The sequence below is a fragment of the Rhincodon typus genome, chromosome 1 (assembly GCF_021869965.1).
Source record: "Rhincodon typus isolate 14 chromosome 1, sRhiTyp1.1, whole genome shotgun sequence".
Classification (NCBI taxonomy): Eukaryota; Metazoa; Chordata; class Chondrichthyes; order Orectolobiformes; family Rhincodontidae; genus Rhincodon; species Rhincodon typus.
The window spans coordinates 168,962,087-168,989,490 of NC_063332.1; the positions used below are offsets into that span (position 1 = coordinate 168,962,087).

The 27,404-nt window shown below is 41.5% G+C and overlaps 1 protein-coding gene across 1 annotated transcript in view; it reads right to left on the minus strand.

The window, feature by feature from the left end:
- The window catches only part of LOC109927264 (alpha-synuclein-like), a 78,328-nt gene extending 55,749 nt beyond the window's left edge, over positions 1 to 22,579 (minus strand). Inside the window, exons 1-4 of the mRNA XM_048601469.1 lie at positions 22,417 to 22,579; positions 22,155 to 22,291; positions 21,017 to 21,058; positions 7,603 to 7,748 (exon numbers count right to left, since the gene is read on the minus strand). Of these exons, the coding sequence (XP_048457426.1) occupies positions 7,603 to 7,748; positions 21,017 to 21,058; positions 22,155 to 22,275 (309 nt within the window). The 5' untranslated portion in view covers positions 22,276 to 22,291; positions 22,417 to 22,579. The remainder of the gene's footprint in view (positions 1 to 7,602; positions 7,749 to 21,016; positions 21,059 to 22,154; positions 22,292 to 22,416) is intronic.
- Between the last annotated feature and the right edge of the window lie 4,825 nt (positions 22,580 to 27,404).

A 27,404-nucleotide genomic window follows, 5' to 3' on the forward strand; every position in this document is an offset into this window, starting at 1 on the left:
GATCCCAGACTTCATTAAAAAACATTTTATCTGCCAAACCTCAGAGAACAGAGAACAAAGTGCAAAAAAAAAAAATTGGCTAGGAAGAACTCCCTAAAGAAATAGCAGAATTGGGGGAACAGATTGGATGCCAATTTCCTACAGAGCTGCTCAATCTGGTGCATTTCAAAGATTTGTGTCCACATTTTAAACCTAGCCTTAGTCCAGATTTAATGCCAATTGTTTTCAGAACGAACACAGCAGAATTCTGCTCGATTTGCACAATTATTGTTGTTTCCACCCTGTTCCTAGGAGTAAAGGAGGTCTTCGGGTGGATCAAGCTTTAAGCCCATTCTGCAACGCTGAACAGCAATTTTTCTTCAAAACATCATTTTATTTTATCAGGGATTTTTTCCAGAATGTTGAAACCCTTACTATTAATTCATTTTGATCCAATTTTTTTAAAATTGGTTTTGAAGTGCGTTGAATATAGTACTTAAGGTTGTGAGGGTTTGCCAAGGACAATAACAAGCGCCAGACCATATGTGCAGACTTTTATAAATGTACCAGCCATGACTGGCTCAGCAGGCAGATCATGGCACAGCTTGTGCCATCTGCAGCGAGGGTAAACGTAACACTCAGGGACAATGCCATCATTGATTAGCTATTACACTCGTGGTTCATTCCCAGTTAGCACTGCAATACCAACCAAAGCCCCAGTGACTTCACACATCCATCCAATAGATGGTTTAGCACTGCTCAGCATGATTGTCACTTTCATCTCCTCTTCATCCCCTCAGTGGGTGCCGCGGTGGCTCAATGGTTGGGAGTGCTGCCTCACAGTGCCAGGGATATGAGTTTGATTCCAGCCTCAGGTGACTGTCTGTGTGGAGTTTTCTCCCCACGTCTGCATGTGTTTCACTGGGTGCTCTGATTTCCTCCCACGGTCCAAAGATGTGCAGATGAGGTGGATTGGCCATGCCAAATGCAATATTACAGGGAGAGGATGGCATGCTGCTTAGAGCATCGGTGCAGACTCAATGGGCTGAATGGTCCCTTTCCACACTGTAGGGATTCTATGATTCACTGGTGCTACGACATGTCTGTCCACAATTCACTACAATACAGGCAGCTCTTAAAGCCAAAGTTGGTAGTGGGGTGGGGCATTCAAAGGGGAAGGTGCTGCTGATGGTTTCCATACTGAAATGCCCATGCCACATATCATTCAAATTGTAGCTTCAATGCGTGTTTGTGGACTTGGTGAAAAACACTCTGTCTGCCCAAAAGCTGCTGACCTTCCAGTACAAGGAGTTATCCTCCTCAGTGTATGAGGGCCGCGCTGAGGGGCACATTAATGCTTGGTGCAGCCACAAAGGCAGGGAGAGTCACCATAGTCCCAAAGGGCCAGAGGGCTGCTTTCCCATGGTAACTTCCGCTGGTGCAGGAACTGAACCTCCTCTGTTGGCATCACGCAACCAGCTGTTCAGCCAACTGAGCTAACCGACCACCATCACAAATTGGGAACAACTACTGTCCAAGGCCTTTCAGCCATATTGTGCCAAGGGGCTGGTCACTTATAGAACCAATCTGGCTCTGTGACAGTAATGAAATTTTCATAGTTCTTATCATGCATTGTCAACATTACAATTGCACTGAGCCACCCAAGAGAATTGAGAAGAATAGTTTTATATTGTGCTTCGGTCATGTCGGCTTTGAAATGTTTTGTTATAGCTGTATAGATATTTAATGAATAAAGTATACTTTTGCAAAAAAAAAAGCAGCAGTTTGTGCCAGAGCTTCACATGGGTGAGCAGTAAATGTGAAACAGGCTGATGGTCTAATCCTATTAGTGATCTGTAACTGTGACTTATCCTCCTGATACATGATACCAGTTCACAGATTTAACTCAATGAAAATGCTTGTGAAACAAAATGTGCATGACCCAGAACATTCCCACTACTGTTCTTAGGTTTTATAGTTACCTGGCACAGCAGTAGGATGAGCTGCCACCTCATAAGACCAAAATAGTAGGAACAGAAGTAGGCCTTTCAGCCTCTGAAGCCTACTTCACCATTCGATAAGATCATGGTTGATCCAACACTCCTCACATTCACTTTTTTGCATTTTCTCTATAACTCTCGATTGCCATCCTGCTCCTTTCTAACTTAGCGTTAAATATACACAAGGACTCTGCCCCCATAGCTCTCTGTAGCAAGGAGTTACAAAGCTTACAGCCCTCACAGAAGAAATTCTTCCTCATCTCAGTCTCAAATTAGTACTCCTTTATTCTGAGTACACTCTTCTGGTCCCAGACTCTCCCATGAGGGGAAACATCTTCTCAGCATTTACCCTGTTAAGCCCCTTAAGAATCCTATCTGTTTCAATGAGATAACCTCTCTTTCTTCTAAAGACCAATGAGTAGAGTCTCGGTAATTCGCCACCTTGTGGGAAACACAAGAGCGGACCCTCGCTTTTAATTCTTATTCCATCATACGATCAAAGGGGCTGAGCATTCCTCTGTTCCATCACAGGCTCCCAAGTCTCTTTCAAGCAATGTTTGTCAACATTGGGTCCAACATACTGAATGTTGTGAACACCAATTGCACTGTAGGGGGCGTGGAATGCATTGCCGGAGAGGGTAGTGGAGTCAGCCTCATTAGGGGCATTTAAGCGGCTATTAGATAGCATATGGATGATACTATAAGGAAGGGGTGGAGGTTAGATAAACCTTGGGATTAGGGTAAAAGTTCGGCACAACATCGTGGGCCGAAGGGCCTGTACTGTGCTATACTGTTCTATGTTCTATGAAAAATACTGAGGATGCTGGAGATCTGATACAAGAACAGAAAATGCCACAGAATCTTACCTGGTCTGACAGGATTTGTGCAGAAATTTGGACTCAAAGATAATTCTGTTTCTCTTTCCACAGATGCTGCCAGACCTGCTGAATTTATCCAATATTTTCATCTTTATAGGACGGCAGTTCTCCTGGTGGCGTCATCAACAATTACCCCTCAATGAGATATCACTGAAACAGATTATTGGTTCATTTATGACATTGTGACATTATCCCTGGGACTGTGCTCTAAGTGAACAGACTGTTGCATTCCCCAATGTTCCAACTGCAAGGGCACTCAGAAAATATTTTATTTGCTGAGGAATTCTGAGGACCTGAAAACACTTCTTCCTTTCTAAAGAAAAGGGAGAATTGAATAAAAAGTGAAGCAAAATACACAAGAGCAGGTATATGGGATCACAAAGTTTTATACAATTGGACAGCTAGCGGCACAGCATTGAATGTACAGCATTCTTCTACAGTAACATTACCATGGTGAAATGGGGTTTGGTTAGCTAAGTTGGTTGGACAACTGGTTTCCGATGCAGAGTGATGCTAACAGCATGGGTTCAATTGCTGCACCAGCTGAGTTTACCAGGAAATCATACCTTTTCAACCTCCTCCCTCGACCAAGGCAGGGTGACGCTCAGGTTAAACTCACTACCAGTTATCTCTCTCTCTCTGAGGAGATAGCAGCACTATAGCGCCTTCACCTTTACCTAGGTGAAGAGAAATGCCCTTTTATTTTTAAATGTATCTTAGTACAAGCATCATAAATTACTGTTTGATCAGTGGTGACTAGTTGCTGTGCTCTGATTCATCCACATATCAATTACAGAAAGATGACACATTTATCATTTGGCTGCTTGTCTTATTGCCAGTTCATCATGTGTGATAACTCAAATGTTAAACCTGGGCTTGTTGTTTGTGCACGATTCAGGATTCAACCATGGTTTTACAAAGGGTACTTTATAGAGTTTGAATGCCTGTTTGTTGACCTCCAAACATTGTACAGTACTTCTAAAGAGAAAGACAAAGTGCTGTCCTGCCACAAATCATCAGAATTGAGTCATTTGAAGAGACATGCAAATCATTGTATTTTCACTTCTTGTTAAGGCATCAGTGATTAGCTAATGGAAATATGCATTTGTCAAGTGATGGACAGGAAGACACTCCTCTACAGCTTAGAAAAGAACTCTTCCCTTAAGAAACAGAACACATCACAAGAATACATAGACAGGATAGGATGATGTACCACAGGAGGCAGCCATTTGGTCCACTGTGTTTGTGCTGGCTCTTTGACAGGATTCACTGGGTAGTTCTATGTTCCTGCTCTTTCCTTGCAGCCCTGTAAACATCCTGCTTCAAACACCTATTCAATTTTCTTTTGAAAGTTACTGTCAAGTCTGCTTCCACTGCAGAGTCATAGAGTTGTACAGCATGACAACAGACCCTTCAGTCCAATTTATCCATGTCAACCAGATACTCAAAGTAATCTAGTTCCATTTGCTGAATTTGGCCCATATCCCTTTCAACCCTTCCTATTCATACACCCACGAGATCCCTTCTAAATGTTGGAGTTGTACCACCCTCCACTATTTCCTCTGGCAGCTCACTCCATGCATGCATCACCCTCTGCATGAAAAAGTTGCCCCTTGGGTCCCTTTTAAATCCTTCCCCTCTCACCTTAAACCTATGCCCTCTAGTTTTGGACTCCCTTCCCTCAGGAAAAGACCTTGTCTATTCACTCTAACCATGCCCCTCGTGATTTTATAAACCTCCACAAGGTCACACCTCAGCCTTCGATGCTCCAGGGAAAATAGCCCCAGCCTATTCAGCTTCTCCTTATTTTTCAAACCCTCCAAACCTGGCAACATCCTTGAAAATCTTTTCTGAACACTTTCAAGTTTCACAATATCCTTCCTATAGCAGGGAGACCAGAACTGAACATTGTGTTCCAAAAGCCTTTCAGAGAGTTGCTTCAGATCAAGACAACCTTCTCTCATATTGCTTCTGGTTCTGTCAATTACCTTGCTGCCAATAGGTTCACATTGTTTATTCTATCAAAAGTAATCATTTCTATCAAATCTCTTCACAGCTTTTCCAGAACTTCCATACAAACCTCTTCACTCCTGGTACCATTCCAGTGAGCCTGGTATCTTGGTGAATATTCAACATTGTTAAACATCACAAAAGCAGATTATTGGCCATTAACACGTTCCTGTTTGAGAGAGTTTCCTATGTGTCCATTAGGTGTCATATTTCCCACAACTGTGACTACATGTCAAAAGCACTTGGTTAGCTCTAAAGTGCTTCGCAACATCCAGTGATCACGGAGAAGTGTTGTACAAGTATAAATACTGTGGCTATAATAGAAGGTCAGAGGTTGGGAATTTTACAGCAAGTAACTCACCTCCTGACTCCCCAAAGCTTGTCCATCATCTACAAGACACACAGTGTTGGACTGTGGTGGACGAGGTCAGAAGTCTCACAATACCATCTTAGAGTACAACAGGTTTATTTAAAATCACAAGCTTTTGAAGTGCTGCTCCTTCATCAGGTAAAGTGAAGGCACAGAATTTATAGGCAGAGAGATCAAAAGAGCATACAAATGGTGTGAGTAAAATGTCATCAGGCTGAATAACAGGTCTCTGCAGGTGATCAAGAGAGTCAGATGTTGTGAGTAAAGTGTCAACATCTGAATAACAAGCAAAGGGGTGACCTATAATCTGATTGAGGCAGAGAGATAATCAAGAAAAAAATTAAAAATAAGGTGGTGCTGCAGACAAACCAAACAGCTGGAATAACATGATAAACTCTCATGATAACATCATGATTTCTCTGCCTATTGATTTCTCTACCTGTAAATTCTGAACGTGTGCTTTTCTCCACTTCACCTGATGAAGGAGCTGCACTCTGAGAGTTTGTGATTTCAAATAAACCTGTTGGACTATAACCTGGTGCCATGTGACTTCTGACCTTGTATAAGACACAAGCCGGGAGTGTGATGGAATACTCCCCACTTGCCCAGATTACTGCAACTCCAACAGCAATCAAGAAGCTTGACAAAGCATAAAGCAACCCGTTTGATTCGTGTCAGATTCACAAACATTCACTCCCTCAGCCAACAAAGCTCAGTAGCAGCATTATGTGCAATCGACAAGATGCACTGCAGAAATTCAAAGCTTCTGAGTCAGCACTTTCCAAATTCTTGACTATTTCCATCTAGAAGGACAAGAGCAGCAGATACATGGGAACACCACCACCTGCAGGTTGACCTCCACCCATTCACCATCCTCACTTGGAAACTACATTACTGTTCCTTCACTGTCGCTGGGTAAAAATTCTGGAATTCACTCCCTAACAGCGTTGTGGGTGTACCTACACCACATGGAATTCAATGGTTCAAGAAAGCCATTTACCACCATCTTCTCCAGGGCAAAGAGAGGTAGGTAATAAATGTTGGTCCAACCAGTGAAGCACACATTCCCTGAATCAATAATATAAATTATAATTTCTTCCTTGGATCACTTCTGCATTCTGTTTCAAACTTCAACATCCTTCTTAAAGTGTGAAATCTAGGACCCAACATAATACTCAGTTGTAATCAGTATTTTGCCAAGGTTTACCATAACTTGCTTGCTGTTGCATTCTATCCCTCTAATAATATAACTAAAGGCCTTGAATGCCTTTCTTAAAAATAGCTTTCACTGGACTCGTTCCAACCTGGATCTAAGATGGTTAACATCCAGCTGTTCAGATATCAACTGAAGAAATCCAATCACTTCAAGTTCTGAATTCTATTCTGTTGCTCATGTCCACAGTCTTACCATGAAAAGCTTTCACTAGTTCTAAAATGATCCTATTTTCAAATCGCATATTTGCGACACACTGCTAATTGTGGCAGCTTTTAATCATAGAATCCCTACAGTGTGGAAGCAGGCCATTCAGCCCATCAAGTCCACACCACCCCTCGGAACAGGATCCCATCCAGACCCACACTCGAATTTCCCAAGGCTAATCCACCTAACCTGCACACCCTGGACACTGTGGGGCAATTTAGCATGGCCAATCCTCCTAACCTGCACATCCTTGGACACCACAGGCAATTTAGCATGGCCAGTCCACCTAATCTGCACACCTTTGTACTGCGGAAGGAAACCCACATGGACACAGGGAGAACGTGCAAACTCCACGCAGACAGGTTGCCCGAGGTTGGAATCAAACCTAGGTCCTTGGCACTGTGAGGCAGCAGTGCTAACCACTGAGCTACTGCACCTTCTCTCTCCTGCAGAATTTGTTTTCACATTTTCCAAAAGTAAATAGACCTGAAGTGCACATTCAGACCAAAATGCAATTGCTCTTCCAATCCTCCTTGCTGGCTAATGCCAGAGAAAGCAGTTATGTGGTTCAATGCATTCTACAAGTTTCAAATAACCAGTCTATTGCTGTATGTTCAGCTTAATACTTTCACTAATTCTAAGCATTCTCTCCCTAACATGCTGATGAAATAGATTTTAATATAATCATTCCATGCTGATATTATTCCTTTGAAGCCCTTGGCCATTTCAGTCTCTTCAGAGACAGAAGATTACATTCAGATAGTGAGTGACGTCACTCACTATCATTACAATACAAATAAAAAAATATTGTTAAATTGTATCAGAGCACAATAAAACAGATTTGAGAAAGCTGGGCAGATCATTGATTTTGCAGCCAAGCCTGGGTTAAGGTGGGTCTAGAGGGGAGGGGTTGGTGAGGGAGGGGATAAATTTTAAAAAGCTAACCTGTTTCACCAATTGATCCTTTTTAACCAGACCTGTAGCAGCTGCAATGTTTCCAGCTCCTTCCACGGTCTTCTGAGCAACTGTAGACATTCCAGTCACCACGGCACCACCAACCAGAGACGCCTGCTCTTTGGTCTTCTCAGCCACTGACAAAAGAACCAAAGGGAACATTTGGACTCATCAAAAAGTCACAACACAAGGCACGTTATCCTTTCCAATCCGCACAGCAATGGCAAAACAGTCCTAGCCCTGACTCGACAGCAGCTTGGTCCATTCTTTTAAGGTAGGGTTGCAATTTCCAGATTAGAATATATTCTAACCAACAAAAACTTGCATTTAAAATATGCCTTCAACACAGTCATGCCCCCTGCCACCCCACTCCCAAGGTACTTTACACAATGTGATTTAAGGTGATATTAGGACAGGTGACTAGAAGCTTGATCAAAGACTGTGTTAAGGAGAACCTGAGAGAGAAGAATGAAGATTTTAGGGAGAGATTTTCAGAGCACAGAGCATCTGAAGGCACAATCGCCCACTCCATCCAATTTAACCATGGGTATTCATATTACTACTACGGGCATTCAATCATCCGGGTCAACATTTGTACCTTAACCAACGGCAAGATATTTTATTTTTTTAAGACCATACTTTATGTTGGCTGTTGCTTTTCCCTATTTTATCACACCGACGACACTTTGAGAGGACTTCATTGACTGTGAAGTGCTTGGAGGGTACAGTAAGTTGGCAACAAAACCTACACAAATGCATTTCTGAAGAAGGGTCCTGACCCAAAACACCAACTTTCCTGCTCCTCTGATGCTGCCTGGCCTGCTGTGCTCCTCCAGCTCCACACTGTTATCTCTGACTCCAGCATCGGCAGTTCTTACTATCTCTACACAAATGCACATAGCTTTTCTTTCTAACATTAAGACAGGGGCAGGAATTCAGGCTAAGCCAACACCAGTCTGAAACATGTTCCTTTGCTGCCACTTGTAGCAAGCTGAACAGATGGGCAGGAGTCTCAATATCTTAGCACAGGATTGTACAGCATGTCACCAAGGCAACGGCCAGTTTCACTTCAGAAAAATGGGCAAGTGAACATAGTGGCTGCCAGTTTTCTGGAGGGGGAAATTTAGTTTCTGGGAACAGAGAGTTTTATTGATCTCTGCTAACCTTTGGAATTGGTTCACAGACTGCTCACATGAATGTGACCTGCACAATTGTCAGCAATTACTGCACTTTGACTCAAAAACATCTTGAATACAAGTGGTAGAACCATTTGTCCTTGATCAATAGCTTCTTATGCTTTGGTAGTAACTAATCAAAAATGAAATATTTGCTTTATAGGAATGTTAAACAAATGCAGTGTGTAAAGTGAGTACTTTGTTTCACTACATTACCACAATGATGATACTCCACAGATGAGGTAAGTGTGACTGGCCTAGACATCAAGGAAGCATTTGACAGATTGCGACATTGAGGAACCCTGGCAGAACTGGGGTAGATGGGGATTAGGGGAAAACTCTGGTCAAAAGTAAGCATGTTCATTGATGACTGCACCATTTTCAGCACCACTTACAACTCCTTAGCTACTTATGCAGTCTGTACCCATGTATAGCAAGACCTAAACAACATCCAGGGTTAGGTTGATAATTGGCAAATAATATTGTGCCACACAAATGCCAAGTAATGACCATCTACAACGAGAGGATCTAACCATTGCTACTTGACATTCAACGGCATTCTCCCACTATCAATGCTCTTGGGGTTACCACTGACCAGGACCAACTACATAAATACAATAGCAGGTCAGAAGTTAGGAACTCTGCAGTGAGTAACTCACTTGCTGACTCTCCAGAGCTTGTCCACCATCCAGGACAAGGCATCCCCATTCGATTGGTGCATTCAAAACTCACTCCATTCATCAGCCATACACAGTGGCTGTGTGTGCTCCATCCACAAAAGCCAACTCACCCAACTTCCTTCAACAACACCTTCCAAACCCATGACCTCCATGATCTAGAAGGAAAAGGGCAGCAGACACATGAGAACACAACCGCCTGAAAATTCCCTTCTGAATCACCATCCTGATCTGTAGCTACATTACCAATCACTCTATTACTGGATCAAATCCTGGAATTCCCTTCCCAAAACTCCAAATGTCCCTACACCTCGAGGACTGCAGTGGTTCAAGATGGCAGCTCACCACCTCCTTCTCGAACGGCAGCTAGGAATTAGCAAGAAATGTTGATGTATCCCACAATGTCCAGATCCCATGAGCAAGTAATTTTTAAAAATCTAGGGCAGACTACCAACTCATCTGCCACTGGACACAGTTCTTTCTTAAGTGCTGCTGGAAGAAAAAGCATTTTGTCAAAGCTTTACATTTTACACTCACCTGGACAATTCACAAGAAATATAAAATACACTTTGAGAGGAGAGCACAGATGGAGTCCATTTGCCAAGCACTCAGCACTCTCCTCACATTCAGTATGAATTTTCCTTTTACATTGGTATTTCTTGTGAATTGGCCTGCTGAGTGCAAGACAAAAAGGTTCAACAAAACATGTATTTTTTCCAGCAAAGTTCTGTGCTACCAAATAACTGTTAGTTCTTTCCTAAATATTCCTTCAAGTCTCATGATGGTGAATAGGCCAACACTGTCACAGAACTATTGGATGTTCCTTTAACCCTTTCTTTGACCACCCACTGAACATTTCCTTTCCCCATTGCCTTGCGTAGAGCCCAAACCTCTTGCTTTGCCCTGTGGAATGATAGTAGGCTTGTTAATGAACTAAGCTGTCTTTGTGATAAGTCAGCAAATGTTCAACACTTTAATTAAGATTCGTTCATTGAAACCACTACCCTAGAGTAACAGTAGCACAGAATAAAGTTTAAAGGATTTATTAAACATCAGCAAGTTTCATAAAGGAATTTGAATTTCAATCATGATATGTTCAACTGCAACATGTCTCTTTCCAAAAGAATATGAGGTATCTGCTCCCCACCTCCCACCAACATCAGTTTCTCACCATCTACAAACACAGCACAATCATGATTCTGTGGAACTGCCGTCTCCAATGTTCTTGTTGCCTTACCTCTCCTCCCCATGCTAGTGGCTTGGTTAGCTCTGTTAGCTGGATAGCTGGTTTGCAATGCTGAGTGACACCAAGTGTGTACTCAATTCCTGGCTGAAGTTATCATGAAGGTCCCTCATTCTCAACTCTGACCCTCACCTAAGGTGTGATGACTGTCAGGTTAAACTACCAACAGTTGACTCTCTCTAACGAGACAGCAGACCTATAGTCCAGTAGGACTATGGTGACTAACTTTACTTTCCCACATAAATTATATACAAGAATGAAACCACATTTTATGCTTGCCACTGGTTCACCACCATCAGGCTTTTTATTTATTAATTGCTAAAGAATTTTGTTCTCTATTTGTAGCACATATATGCAAACTCATGGTTCCATAATTTGATATTGTTTTTGAAATATACACCCACGTGTATTGAAATGAACATTCTGCTAGTTTACTTGACTTGTCTGGAAATTATAAATTTAGATATGCACCTAACAAGAAATAACTTATTTGGATGAGCGATTTTGATGAACTGGAGTTAAAAGTAACCAGATTCTAAATCTCTGTACCACAGCTATTAATATACAATGAATCTAAGCAAAACACAAAGAGCAAATGTTTAACATTTCATCTCCATAAGAAAGTTGTTTATTATCCTATATAACAGCAGTGACTGCACCCAAAAACAATTCAACATTTGCCAAGTACTTCAAAAGATTCTTAAAAGTACTCCAGTTTTCTTTAAGAGAAATACTTCATGCTTGTGTCTCAAATTATAAATAATTGAAGTGAGAAGGAAGAAAACAGGAACTTTGAGATACTCTGTGTAAATGTAATTTTAAAAGACATTAAAAAATAAAATTTACAACACAAAAATGCCAACAATGACCATCTCCAATGAGAGAATCTAACCATCACTCCTTGACATTCAATGGCGCTAGCCTCTCTCAATTTCCCCCACTGACAACATCTTGAGGGTTACAGTTTGTTCAGTGTTGCTGGGTCAAAGTCCTGGAACTCCCTCCTTAATGACACTGTGGGTCTACATACACAAAATAGGTGATAGTGGTTCAAGAATGCAGCTGGCCACCATCTCCTCAAGGGCAACTCAGGAAAGGCAATAAATGCTGGTCTAGCCAACGGTCTCACATCCCCTGAAACAATAAAAAATATTAAAACAGGATCCTTGGCATTACATACAGAACAAAAGAGGACTGTAGCAAGGGAGTTATGCTAAGCCTTTATACAACATTGGTTAGGTCTCAGCTGGAGTATTAGGTGCAGTTCTGAATATCTTACAATCAGAAGGATGGGGAGGCTTGAATAAAGATTCAGAAGATATCTTGTAGATGATATAAAGGAGGGAAGACTCCAGTGACAGAGACAAAAGAAACTAGGGTTATTCTTCTTAAAATAGAGAAAATAAAAAGGATGTTTTATCGAAGTGTTCAAATCATGGTTTTGATAGAATAAAAAAGGAAAAAAACAGGTTCCAGTGGCAGGAGGATCACGAACCAAAAAAAATAGATTCAAGGCAATTAGCAACTGAACAAAAGGAGAAATAAAGAAGTTCTGAACAAGTTATGATGTTCTAGAATCCATTGCTTGAATTGGTGACAGAAACAATTTTAATAATAAGATGCAAAACAGAGCAGCATAAATACTTGGAGAAAAAAACTGCAGGATTCCAATGGAAAAAATGGAGAGATATTAATTGGATCACTCTTTCAGTTCATCTTCCCTGTGTAGTCTCTTAGAATAACTTTCTCCTGTGTTGCATTATTTTATCATTGAGTATAAATTTACTCATTGTTGAGTTGATCATTGAAAGCAAGGGGATAAGCACAATGTGCTAGGACACTATTAGCTCCCAATAAGTGTTGTTGTAATGTGGCAGGATAATGTCTCCGCAATTAGCTCACTCATCCATCCATCCAGAATAAAACACTGACAATGTGATTAACTCACAGTTTCTTAAAGAAGTCTAAATTTTCACCTTTACACAAAAACAATTCCAAATGTTGGCTACTTAGCATATGAAGCTTTTAGATAGCCATCTCACACATTTCTCCTTCACCAGTTTTTACTGTTCCCCCTTGCCCTGCTATCCATATGAAACACACCCAAGTCATTAGAGATACTTACAGAAGGTGCCTCTTTGATCTCTTCTGGTTGATTGCTCCAGCCTCCCCTCATAGCTCACTATTTTGAACCCAAGAATCAGCCCCTGCTCTTCTCTGCAACATTGAGCTGAACAGAATACTTGTCTCATCTGTTGGTGACCATAAACTAAGGCGAATTCTTATCATAGAACTGCGCAGTTTTAAATTGAACATCTTCAACTTTTACTCAACTGAGCAAGATTGGGAAACCTACCTTCCTGTTAAGCAGACAGAAAAGCCAAACCATGGGGCGAAAGTACATGTCCATGCTAATTTCAGTGAATAATTAAATGGGATTTGAAAATAAATCTTTAATCCAAATTAACTTTTTTCACTGAAAGTAGACAGCAGAAATTTCAGCCTCATTTCAGATACTGTTAATGCATTGGCTCTCATAATGGTAGCCCACCCACCTGAAACATGATACAGTGACTGACGAAATTGAAGGAGATACCTGATCCTGCATCAGGAATAGTGAAATGAGTGGTTAGGTTGTACTCTAAGCTTGGTCAAACTCAATGAGAGTGAGTTATACTCATATCAAATAGAAACCCACTTTCTTAATAATCTTTGTACAGAACACCACGATTGATTGTTCAATTTCAGGAGATCTTTCACAGAGAGCACTTGCAGCCTGACCTTAAGCTGAAAACATCACCATTTCAAGCAAAAATTGAGATAATTCATTATCATTATCTGAAATTCTTGCTTCTATATACAGACAGTATTTATCCTAAAGATAACATCTTCCGAAGTATTCTGGAAATTGACAGTTACTCAACAGTCCTAAATTTTGGTTCCAACCTACATCCTAGGCACTGAAATAAAGACAAGTATAATACAAACGTATAATTAACTCAATCCTTTTCGCAGCAAGCAGTTAATTTACATCAGACAAGAGACTGCTGCTAGAATACCGTACAATGAGATGATAAGTCACACAGCGCTTTCTTCATGTACATTTTGACGGGTGATTAGAATGTGCGTTTATCAGGGAAAGCAGTAGGCTCACACTATCACCTCCTTCCCTTTCTCTTGTTTTGAAAAGAATTTTCACTCCTGACCTTACTGCTGGTGTACACATTTTACAAACCAGAAACCGAAATAGCAATGTTACGTTAGAAACAGCAATGCCACATGACAAATAACGGAATTCTCCTGAGAGGTTCAACTCTGGAATTTGAACTACAGTCTCAGTGTCTGGGAGAGAGGGGAATAAAATGGCTCGCTGCAAGTTGTGGTCATATTCACTCAGCATCTCCTTGACAACACTCCTCCTGATGTCTCTCAGAAGCAGGATGCAATTAATTTTCAACACTTCTGTAGGAAGCTTTGAATATGCCACATTCTGTGTCTTTTATACTTCGGCACACTGTCTTGAGCATAGTAATATTGTCAGAATTTGACAGACATTGGCAAGCCTTCTGTGACATCTCAAGTAGCACAGAGGGTGTCGGTGAGGGAGCCGGTGAAGTCATTTTCAGTTCTTAACCTATTTCCTAGTACAACTGATAAATATAGGTGCAAACTAGATTCCCCCCCTCAACCTGGTCAATCCACTATGAGTATAACACTAACTTGCTCCCCAATTTTTTGAGCGATATTCTTGCTTTTCTTCTGTGGGATGTCCCAGTGTGCTAGAAGTGTATGACTGATGCTTCATTAAACATGATGCTCCTGAACATAATTTAACTTTCCTCCATAACCAATCTTTCACAGAAATTCACCAAAGATTCTCTGACAACACCTTCCAAACCCACGTCCACTTCCATCTCGAAGGACAAGGGCCGCAGATATACAGGAACACTAGTACCATCAAGTTCTCTTCCAAGCTACTCACCATCCTGACTTGGAAACATATCGCCGTTCCTTCCTTCACTGTCGCTTAAACAAGATTCTGGCATTCTGTCCTTAATGGCATTGTGGGTCAACCCATAGCAAGTAGACTGCAGCAGTTCAAGATGGCTTACCACCTTCTCAAGGGCAAAATTAGGGATGGGCAATAAGTGCTGGTCAGCCAGTGATGGCCACATCCCACAAATGAATAAAAAAAAAGTCACTGAATTCAGCTTCAACACCTTATTGTGTATTACTGAATTTGGGATGGACAAAGGTGATCACTTCTGATTTTCTGGGCTTGGAAGACACTTGACGAGAAATTTTAAACTAAATGGTGGATAATATCACATAAGATTGCAATATGAAGTTTACTCGCAACAAAGAACACAGAAACTAACCATCTATCACAATGAGTGAAATAAATTCCCTCTTCTTTCTGATGCAGCTACTTACTTTTATCATATTTGTGTCCCTTGATCTGTACATTACACCCAGTGACATTTTTGAGAAAATAATGTGCGTGAGTATTTGTTCACGAACTTGTGAATTTGTCATTTGGAGAAATTAATAGTTGGGTCAAAAAAATGGCCTCCATATTAGATCGGAAGCAGGGATACAATCAGCAGGCGATAAAAGAATGCTACACTTACAGGATGTGGATACTCGGTATAAGGTAATTGGAGGAGTTGCAAAAACTGTCCTCTTCATGAGAAACTACCTCTGACAAAGGATAAAACACAGGACACTGTAAAAATCAGCAGGTATGACAGCATCTATGAAGATAGAGTCATTCTGAAGAAGAGTTATACTTGGGTTGGGGTGAGGGGAGTCGACTTGAAATGCTAACTCTGTTTCTCTCTCCACACATGCTGTTAGACCTCATAAGTTTCTTCCGTTTGTTTCAGCTTTCCAGCATTCATTGTAGTTTGCATTTAATGCTATACCATGTACTACATTTTCAATGTATTCTGTCTTACATAGTTCAAATATTTTGGCTCTCAACCCAAGTCATTCTCCTGAGTGAGGCTCAATTTGTTGAGTTTGCATGAAGAAGCTCCTTACAGTCATCAAAGGTTAATGTTCAGTAGCTTACATGGAGCAAACAGAAAACCCTGGTCTCTTAGTTGTTTTCAAGCTACTAAAATTAATCTTTGCCAAGTGATAATATATTAAACCAGATCTAATTTGAATAGTAAGGTAACAAGCTAACTTATCAATAAACGAGCAATTATATCATAAAACAGATGAAGAAGGCACTTTGTAGAATGCATAACTTCACCACACGGTATTAACAATGTTATTGTAATTACACAGCTCTTCCTTGAGGCTTTTTTTCTGGCTGGTCAATGCTTTGGAGATATAAAGTTGAAAATAAATCTTTTAATCAAGAGCTTCTACCTGACTGAGGAGGATTCAAGCCAACTCAAATCCAACAACCCGATCTGAAAGTTCTGCTCACTTTTGGACAACTGTGACAAATTCATCCACAGACATACACAGCATGCTAAAATAAGCCAACAATTTTCTAAATAAAAAATATACAGCATTGTTTAAAAACAAGACAATTGTGTCTAAATCCCAATATTATATGGTTGGCAAGATACACAAAATTTATCAGCGGTACAACGTTAGTGGACTTGAGACCACAAGAAGATTAGTCACAATTTTATTGGAGCAGGTTCAAGGGGTTGAATGGTCTACTCCTGCTCCAATTTCATATGCCTGTACGTTAACTGATCATTTAAAATGTTTTGAATTTGGCTCTGCACCTTTGCAAAAAATTTAACTAATCCTTCTGTATGGTTGTACCCTATCTGTGAGCCAAGTTTTATTAATATCTGTTCATTAGTTTTTGAGAAAAGCAATGACGAATATATTACCTCTGCCCACCCTCAGTGGCAGAAATAACTAACTAAAATAAAAATTGTAGAGTTCAGCTTATTGAAATGGTATATAACAAAAGGTTTCAAATCTAATGTTAATTTGTATTTTGTGAAAAACTGTTACAATATTCAGCACGTCTTTGTGCTGTTTGTGGGAGTATTCCAAATGTGTTTGATTGCAACCAAAATGATTAGTTATTCGCTCCTCTTGACCTGCAGCCAACACACTATATAAAGTCAAAACTTACAACGTCATTGACAAAAAAATCTGCTCATCAATTCACAAGTACTCATGCCATCCAAAAAGCTGTGTGTATTTGAGTATCTTCTAGTATGATTCCTCTCACATGTATTGTTGAGGCTCAGCGATTAGCACTGCAGCCCCACAGTACCAGGGACCTGGTTTGATTCTACCCTCAGGCGACTGTCTGTGTGGAGTTTGTACATTCTCCCCGCATCTACGTGGGTTTCCTCCAGCTACCCCCCACAGCCTAAAGATGTGCAGGTTAGGTGGATTGGCCATGCTAAATTGCCCACAATGTCCAGGGATATGTAGGTTAGATGGATTAGTCATGAGAAATGCAGGGACAGGGTGGGGTGTGAGTCTGGGTGGGAAGCTCTTCAGAGGGTCGGTGTGGACTCAATGAGCTGAATGGCCTGCTTCCATGTTGTAGGGATTCTATGATTCAATTTATAATAAAGCTCAAAAATGCAGAGGATAAAATACAGTTAAGGCAGTTTGATTTTCTTCATAATTTCATGCACCCTACATGACTTAAGGGGACAGCGACTAGGTCAAAACAAGATATAGATGCTTCATTTTTAGTACACGGTACCTGTTGGCTCAATCAACCAATGGCTAACTGCTACATCAACAGTGGAACACAAAGTGTTAGCTCCAGTTCTGAACTATTAGCTATCCCTGCAATCCGCCAAATCCCATGTCAATTGTATATCTCAGTCCCAAACAGGTGGAAATTAACCACCGGAAGTGGTTTACATTTCCTAAACAATTTCATTTTTTTCTCCTTAAAGTTCTTGCATGGTTTGTATTCTTCTTGTCACTGCAGGTAGAATATAGAATGAGCCTAGTACATCAATTCCAACTTGACCATCTATATATTGTTGCAGAGAAGACCCACATTATTTGAGAGAGAAGTTAAACTGGAGTTCGATACCGTAAACCCCTCACGTCGTTGACTAAGTGATTGTGTTTGAGAGAGAAGTTAAACTGGAGTTCGATACCGTAAACCCCTCACGTCGTTGACTAAGTGATTGCCTTGGAGGCCATTAAGGGTTCAGGCAAATAGCCACCTACTGGTGTCAGACCTGCATCAAGTATTTCCTTTGACATCAATTATTTTCTTTGAAATACAAGCTGCAATGGCTATCCTTCTACAATGATTAGCCTTGATACCCTGCAAAGTATTTGGTTTCATAACTAATGCTGCTATGGGAACTAGGAAGAATAAGCTTCCTCTCAAACAGGCCAGCCTCTGCAAGCATAAACACAGAAGTCTCCAAACTGGGAAAGGAGGAGCTAGTCCATGCAGAAAGCAGCAGTCAGAGGCTGCTGAAACGCCAAATGCCAGTGAAGTGATACAAATGATGAACAGCAACAAGGGGAAGGATAAAATCTAGGTGGATATCTGCTGTGAGACTCTGAGTGCTGTCAATAGACCCCACATCAAGAAATTATTGTTCAAAGATCCAACTTTATTTGCAATCTTGTTATAAGGTAGCGACTGTGTATTTGGCTTTGATATCTACCTATTAACAGCCAATATCCAGGCGTAAAATAAATAGTCTGTTGAATGAGGTAAGAGAGGCCTGTTATAGCAGAGAGTGGGGATAAAAGGGTCTTTCTCAGGATGGCAGCCAGTGACAAGTGGTGTTCCACAAGGGTCAGGCTGGGACCACAACTTTTCACTTTGTACATTAATGATCTTGATGAAGGAACTGTGGGCATTCTGGCTAAGTTTGCAGATGATACAAAGATAGGTGGAGGGACAGGTAGTATTGGGGAGGTGGGGAGGCTGCAGAAGGATTTGGACAGGTTAGGAGAGTGGGCAAAGAAGTGGCAGATGGAGTACAACGTGGGAAAGTGTGAGGTCATGCACTTTGGTAAGAAAAATAAAAGCATGGACTATTTTCTAAATGGGGAGAAAATTCAGAAGTCTGAAGTGCAAAGAGACTTGGGAGTTCTAATCCAGGATTCTCTCAAGGTAAACTTGCAGGTTGAGTCAGTAGTCAGGAAGGCAAATGCAATGTTGGCATTTACTTTGAGAGGACTTGAATATAAAGGCAGGGATGTACTTTTGAGGCTTTATAAGGCTCTGGTCAGGCCACATTTGGAGTATTGTGTGCAGTTTTGGGCCCCATATCTCAGGAAGGATGTACTGGCCCTGGAGCAGGTTCAGAGGAGGTTCACGAGAATGGTCCCAGGAATGGAAAGCTTAACATATGAGGAACGTTTCAGGACTCTGGGACTTTACTCATTGGAGTTTAGAAGAATGAGGGGGGGTCTAATTGAAACTTTCAGAATACTGAATGGCCTGGACAAAATGGATGTTGGAAAGATGCTTCCATTGGTAGGAGAGTCTAGGACCCGATGGCACAGCCTTAGAGTAAAGGGAAGACCTTTTAGAACAGAGATAAGGAGAAACTTCTTCAGCCAGAGAGTGGTGAATCTATGGAACACACTGCCTCAGAAGGCTGTGGAGGCTAGGTCACTGAGTACATTTAAGACTGAGATAGATAGGTTCTTGATTATCAACAGGATCAAGGGTTACGGGGAGAAAGCAGGAGAATGGGGTTGAGGAACTTATCAGCCATGATTAAATGGTGGAGCAGACTCGATGGGCCGAATGGCCTAATTTCTGCTCCTATATCTTATGGTCTTATAGCCTTATAGCCTTTGGGACTATACCATGAGGGAACAAGAGGAGCAAGACTCAAATTAAAAATCTGAAGGGAAAGTGATTGGAGAATGAATCAAAATGTTACTCAAAGGCAGCTGCCTGCTGCCTGTTTGACATCTATCAACACTTATACACATGGTCATTTTTCCATTTTCAACAGCTTTAGCAAGTGGTAGTAGTCGCATAGAAAATTGCTACGTGTGGAAATATCAGATTTGTCACAGACTCCAAAAACACATGCTCCACCTTTACACAACAGTACTCCAAATAATTCTGTTACAGGGACCACAGGTTTGCACAGGTGAGGCAACCTCACAGAACTCATCATTTCCCATTAGTCTACAGCCCCAGCATCCAATTATCTTTCTATTAAGTCTGCAACTTTTGATTCTGGCCACCATCTGAAAAACCAAATCAAACAAGTTAATTTCTCTTGGTCTGAAGAGCTATTTCTTGATGTTGACTTTCACCAACTTGTCCTCGTTTGTTTGTACATGCGTAAAGGAATTAACTCAGCCTTTTAATACAGGAAACATAAATAGTTAAACACAAGATAAGGTGCGATTTTAAGTATGAGTGAATATCTGTATCCACACAAGCTTGGTAGAGCTAGGTTATATTGCTGTCTGTACACTGCGCTCTTGCTGTTTAAAGCCTCGACATTACCATACCTTGATCTACGTCTTCTAACATTTTCAGTCTCAATGATGGCCTGTATTAAATAGAAATTTTTCACACAGAAACAGTCCATACGGCCTGCCAAGTTTTAAGCTCCATGTGGGTCACAGTGGCAAACCAATGTAATTCTGGAGGTTCTGCCAACAGTGGAGGCAGACAGGAAATGGCATTAAACACATAGTCTGGTGGTGAAACTACACTCACTACTCAGAAAGCCAATAGTACAAGATATTCACACAATACTCACTGTGACAGTCAACGTGGCTGTTTCTTCTCTCATATGTTGCATCAAAGAAAAGCTCAAACCTATTTTACAGGCCAGTCTGACCCATTGTACATATTGGGGTTAACAGTTAACTTATGAGGAAAGTTTGCAAATACTTGCTTCGTATTTCCTTGAGTGGAGACGAAAGCTGTTCTAATTATGATTTGAGATGATTAAAGGAGTTGGTAGGAAAGAGACAGAGAGACTGACTATTTTCACAGGGAGGCAGGGGGGAGCAGAATACAGATTAAAATTTGAACCAGGCCAATTAGCAAGAAGTAATTCTTCACACAAAGTGGACTGCAAATCTGGAACTTTCTCCTCCAAAAACATTTGAGGCTGTGACTTAATTGAAAATTTCAAAACTGAGATAAGATTTTTAACAGCAGGAATATTCAGGATTACAGAAGTAAACTCATTTATAGGTCAGGCATGATCTAATTGGATAGCAGAACAGGATGGAAGGCAGAATGGCCTCTTTCTGTGCTCCTAATTCTGTATTTAGAAACAGACAGATCCACACACGTAGACGAAGAGACTGCCACACACATAACATTACAGAATTCTATGGATTATTGATACCTGAAGATACGCCATGAAATACACCTTCCTTGGTCCTGGAGCCTGGAGATAAATACATTTAAGAAGAAGAAAAAAAAAATAAAAACCCCTGTTAATAAATTGTCACAAATCACAGCAGCAAAACCTCTTTCCCCAGGCTCAGGTCAAAATTAAGCAGCCAAGACGTGGAGAGGTGTTAAAGGCTAGCATCAACGAAAGCAGGAAAAACTGACAACAACGGGTTGGTCAGCCGGGGAAGAGCCTCGGGGTCTGGAAATAGCAGGGAGCTGCTTGTCAGGAAGGGGTTAAACACGCCATTGCTCCACTTCCCGGGACCTTCTGCCTTCCCCATCCCCACCCTCGCATCTTCCCTCCTCCCTCTAGCTGGACCGCTGGAGAACTGACAGCCTGCAAACAGGTTCAAATCCCACCTGCCCCCGAGGTGTGTCATGTCCAAACAGATTGCTTCAGCAACATAATAATAATGATGACAGCTCCGAAATTAGTGCAAGACAGACATGGGGGGGAGGAGGCGTGGGAAATTTAAAAACCTTAAATTTAAAAGGAAAATAGATCAAATTCAGGTTTTATGTCCTTAAAATTTCAAACTGCAGGAAATAAATTAAATTGGCCTTACACTGACACGTGTCAATGTCTCCAACTCAGTGTACACAGGTCTTCAGAATTCAGCAACGAAATGACCTTGATAGCAACCTTCCCGCTCATCGAATTTAACTCACACACATCCAATGCTACATTCGTTTTAAATTTGTTGAAAAATAAATTCCTTTTCAGCACCCGACAGTTTACGTTTTACAAATCTGCACTGGATTAGTTCTGGGTTTTTTTTTAAACACATACAAAGAAATCTCCCTTCCTCCCGGTACCAAACACTTGATGCTCTGCTTCTCTGTAACTTCCATATTTCGGATTTGGAAGTGTCAGCTATCCTTTCTCCCTGACTGACAAATCACCCCACACACCTTCTTAGCAGAGAATAAAAGGAAAGCTTTCTATTATTCCTCCGTGTTTTTTACACATCCCATCACCACCCCGACCCCGCCAAAGGTGTAAGATTGGGTGAATGGAGTTGTTTTTTTCCCGTGCCAAACATTGCATTTTCTTGTCTGAAAAGACATCCATGAAATTTTCTACCTACCCACATACAGCACCCCATCCTTCGTTTTTCCCGCCGCCTCTGCCACTCCCTGCTTCGTTTTCTCGGCAGCTGCTACTACCCCATCCTTAGCCTTGGACAGCCCTTTCATGAAAACATCCATGGTTACTCTTTGGTCACTAGGCGAGAAGGGAAAGAGAGAGAGAGAGACAGACAGAGATCACACAATAAGTAGCCTCCACAATGATTTAAACCACCTAAAATCTGACAGAACCACAAACGCCGACACGACGTTCAAGTTTACCGTTTGATTTATTTGTCGGAGAGAGAGAAAAAAAAATTAATTCCCCCAGCTGCTCAGTACATCACTGCAGCATCAAGGTTTGGTTTAGGATGGTTGAGCTAAACGCAGCCCAGAGCTGAAACCACCGAAAGCTCCAGCGCCTGGTGTTTGAACAGATTGGTTCTGACTCCAGCTGAGCAGCCCAGCTTCTCCCCACTGCGTTCTCATTCGAGGAAAGCAGACGTGCCTCCTGATTTGTCGGTGTGAAGGACTTTCATCTCTCGGTTCCAACCCACCTCCCACCACCCGTGGGACATTCGACCCCCACCCTCCTTCCTCTTCGCCCTCGGCTCCAACATTTATATAAAACACATCAACAACTTCAATCGAAAGGAATGCTTCATCATCTTGGATCTGTCTCGCCTGTGGAAATTATTCCTCTGTTGCCATGTGCTGAAGATTGTAGCCCTGCAGTATTTTAAATCTTTCAGATGGAGAAATGCACAGCAATATATTTTGACACGTTACCCTTTTTTTGTAGTGACTGGTACGTTTGCTATTAATATAGTATATATGTGTAAAAAAAAACTACCACCTCTCCCTACTCTCTATTTCTGTAAATGGTTTTAAAGATTTAATCCAATGTAATTTCTTGACGACAGTAAACAGACGGGTGAAAATGAACATTTCTGAGATCCTGAATTAATTGCTTGTTTTATTTTTGTTTCTGATGCCAGATTAAATGATGTCATGTGTTGACAGCATTAAAGAGAAAAACCCTCCAATAATTGTGTTTCAGCAATATTTCAATAATAATTTTATACTTTTCTTAGTGCATTGAGTGAAAAGTCACCAAGAGAAGCCTCAGAAAAACTGATGACTTTTGCCATCTGGGGGAAGTGTAAATGCTAAATAGAGCAGAAAGAAATAGTCGCTAGTCACATTGAATCAATTTTTACTTCTGTGCAATGAAAAACAAAATCTGTGTAAGATAAGATGCTGATTGTCCTGTGTATTAAAAAAAGCAAATCTTTATAGTAAGCCCTGTGAGGGATTCAAATAATTGCATTACCATTTGCTGAGGGAATTCTTTCTTCAAGATTTTCTGTGTTAATATGTGAGGGATTGTGGATGTGACAATTCAACAATGGAACATTGCCTCAACAAATCTTTCAAACGATTGTCATGAATGAAATAAGTCCACAAAGCCAGTATCCCATCACCAAGCCACCCTTTATTTACACGTCCTTGCCACTGATCTAGCTCCCACAGAGCCAGATCTCAGAGCGAGCAGGATGTCTGACACTCCTGTTTATATCTGTCAGCCAGGGCTCCCTGATTGGACAAGATTAACAGCCCCACATCCACCATGTCCAACTCAGATTCCAAGATATTATTCAATGCTTGATGGAGAGGGAGAACCCACAGGTCCTGGAACAGTCAGAAAAGCTGTTGAGGAGCCAAACACATTTTCCTACTCCACTGTTTGCAAGTTTGTAATTTTCATATGGTCCACCAGGTGCTTATTCAGGACCATCACACCTACCTGAACTTTATATGATGTGGAGGTGCAGGTGTTGGACTGGGGAGGACAAAGTCAGAAGTCACACAACACCAGGTTATAGTCCAACAGGTTTATTTGAAATCACAAGCTTTGGGAGGGCTGCCCTTCATCAGGTGAAGTGACAGAGAAGCGCGCAGAACACAGAATTTATGGGCAGAGAGATCAAAAGATCATACAAATGGTATCAGTGGCGTATCGAATAATAAGTCCCTGCAGGTGATCCAAAGTGTTAGATATTGTGAGTAAAGTTCAACAGCCGAATAACAAGTGGAGGGGTGACCTATAATCTGATTAAATGAGGCAGAGAGATAATTAAAAAAATTAAAAATAAGATGGTGCTAGAGACAAATCAAATACCTGGAATAACATGATAGGTATAAGAGTCATATGTGTAGGGTTTAACCAAAGTAATAAGTAATCCAAAACTATACAAACTAACTAAGGCAGAGAGATCATTACAATTTATCCAGGTGATGGTGACAAAACAGGACAGTAAGGGAGAGTTACAGATACAGAACGGTGTGGTGTAGTCACATGGTGCAACATGAACCCGAGATCATGGTTGAGGCTGTCTTCCAATCTTCGGGTAAGCGTCCTCCAAGGAAGCCTTTGAGATACACAAAAACACAGAATCACCAAGCAGAAAGTGGTAGCCAAGTTCCGTACTCATGAAGACGGCCTCAACCGTGATCTCGGGTTCATGTTGCACTACATGTGACCCCACCACACTGTTCTGTATCTGTAAAATCTTCCTTACTGACCTGTTTTGTCACCATCACCTGGATAAATTGTTATGATCTCTCTACCTTAATCAGTTTGAAAAGTTTTGGATTACTTATTACTTTGGTTAGACCCTCGGCATACGACTCTTATGCCTATCATGTTATTCCAGTCATTTGGCTTGACTCCACCTTATTTTTAATTTTTAGTTATTCAGTTGTTGACACTTTACTCACACCAGCTAACAATTTGGATCGCCTGCAGGGACTTATTATTCAACACTCCATTCACACCATTTGTATGATTTTTTGATCTCTCTGCTCCTGAATTCTGTGTCTGTATGCTTCTCTCTCACTTCACCTTATGAAGTGGCTACGCTCCGAAAGCTTGTGATTTCAAATAAACCTGTTGGACTATAACCTGTGTTGTGTGACTTCTGATTTTGAGTTTTATATGTCACTAGACCTGATCTTGTGTCGACCATGCCTCTTACTCATGCATGGCCATTTCCGTAGTTCCTATACCAAACTTCATCCCCTGAAGTAAACTGTCTCACTTGCTTAGTGAAGTCTTCTGTCCAACAGTGACGTTCCTGATGCCATTTCAACCTTACCCCGAGGTCTGGGAAGATTAATAGGTTTATTGCTAATGGTACACAGAATTCATTGGATGGAATACTCCAACCAACATTCACTCTAATCTTCTTTTCTGATGCACAAACTTCTGAGGTTTGTCGCCCCAGAACAACACAGGCCACAGTGAGAAAAGTTGGGAAAATCAGACAAGATGTCTAGCAAAGAGCTTTTTATCATTCAATAGGTCTCATTTTTAAAGCAAGCATTGAACAGTGAAATGGGATTCTCACTAGTGAGCAACAAGAGGCCAATTTGATGCATTAACATCTCATTAGTGTGTAGTTTCCCAGTTTCCCACCAAATGGAACTAGACACGGAAAATTCCCTACAAAGTCAGAGTACCCAGCGACTCCAGATTGTCACTTGTTCCTTCCGATCTTTTTGTTGGACCACTAGCACGAAAATCGTAGGGCACATTCCATAGGCAGTGACCACATCCGGCTGCCGTCTACACACATTGACTTACTAGCCTCACTGCATTATCATGGCATATCTCTGATCCACTTACAACATGGTTCTGCATTTCAACACTGCACTTTACAGTGTATTTATCATTCCTATGCTTCTGCAAGAAGACTTGCTGTGCAGGGACAGGTGCCATATCATGGATTGCTCCAGGGTGTATTTCAGGGCTGCTTAATTGCTCTCTTAGCTCTCATTCACTTTGTGCCAACTCCCATGCTCACAGCATCTCTGCATTGCATTTTTGCACTTTGCCTCTTCAGCCAGAGCTTAAAGGCTCAAAAGTGTTGCCTTAGCTTCAGTGCAAATGCAGTTGTCAACAGTTTTCAGACAAGGGGGTAGACATATTGCTGTACAGCAACATGATATGTAAATCTAACACCTGCATTAAGGGCTCTCAGCGTCCATGCCAAATACACTGTATGTAGTTTCAGCAAATGGTCATGTCTCAAAGCCTAAGGGGAGTAGACATCAGCCAGGTCAAGGGATATACCCTTCAAGCAGGGGATCCCAGCACAGTAAGTCAAGGGCAGCCTCCAATATCAGTCCACAGACATGTATAGGGTGTGGTCAGTTGACTGTTCAGGGCAGTCACGATCGGGGTCTATGAATCTACAGTCCGGTGAGTGGGCCATGGTCAGCCCTGTGACTTTAGAGCAACTAGCCCAGGGACTTGTGGAGGAAGTGAGTTGGGAAGTGGTATAGAGATCAGTCAGGGCTCTGGTTACTCATCATTTGGTGCTACTCATCTGAGTCACTCAAGAGAGAGGGCTACAGTCAGTCCTGGGGCCCATTCACTAAAATGAAAAGTGATTTATTAGGGGCCATTGCTATGGAAGAAAAACTGGGGAACTTAACTGTGGGGGTTGGAGACAGAATGCTGAATTGCAGAGGGGATTGCTGTTATGAAGTGGGGTCAACGCAACATATAAAACAGGGAGATGGTTGAGCATTGAAGGAAATGTGGTCACGTGGAACTGGGAGCATCAACAGCCGGCGGCACCTTGGCCTCCATCAGAGGGAGCAGTGCTCTACAATGTCTGACATGTTTACAGCCTGAGGCGAGGGGTTTAAAGTGGGAGATGAAGATTTAGGTAGTTGGGTCGATGAGGGTTAATAGCAAGGGATAACAAGAAGGGAATATGTATATTGGGGGTTCACCACTAGTAAGAGGCCAAGCCAGAGACTCACTGCACAAGATGTGCAGGTAACAAGTATGCAATGGAGCTGAAATGGCTACCAGCAGACCCAGAGTGGGTGGGGTAAGTGCTTCCTTTTGCAAGAGAGGGATCTTTGATTTTGAGTGTTACAAGGCCATTCAAAGGACAACGGCATTACACAGACACCCATTGAGTAAAGTTGAAAGACACCTTCGAGCATTACATGCTATGTGAACATTAGGAATTAGACCTGTGTACAATTCAAACCCTTGCCTCAAGCTCCCTTGGGCTGCATCATGCAAGACCCAGAAACCAGTCTCATTAATGGCTGAGATGCAGAAGTAATGCACTGTGGCCTGGTAAGATATACGCTGGTCACCAATGCAGCAAGCACCTTTGAAGTTCCTGGAGCCTGAAAACGGTGCAGGAAATGCTCACTTCACACCTTGGACTATCTAACATTGTGTG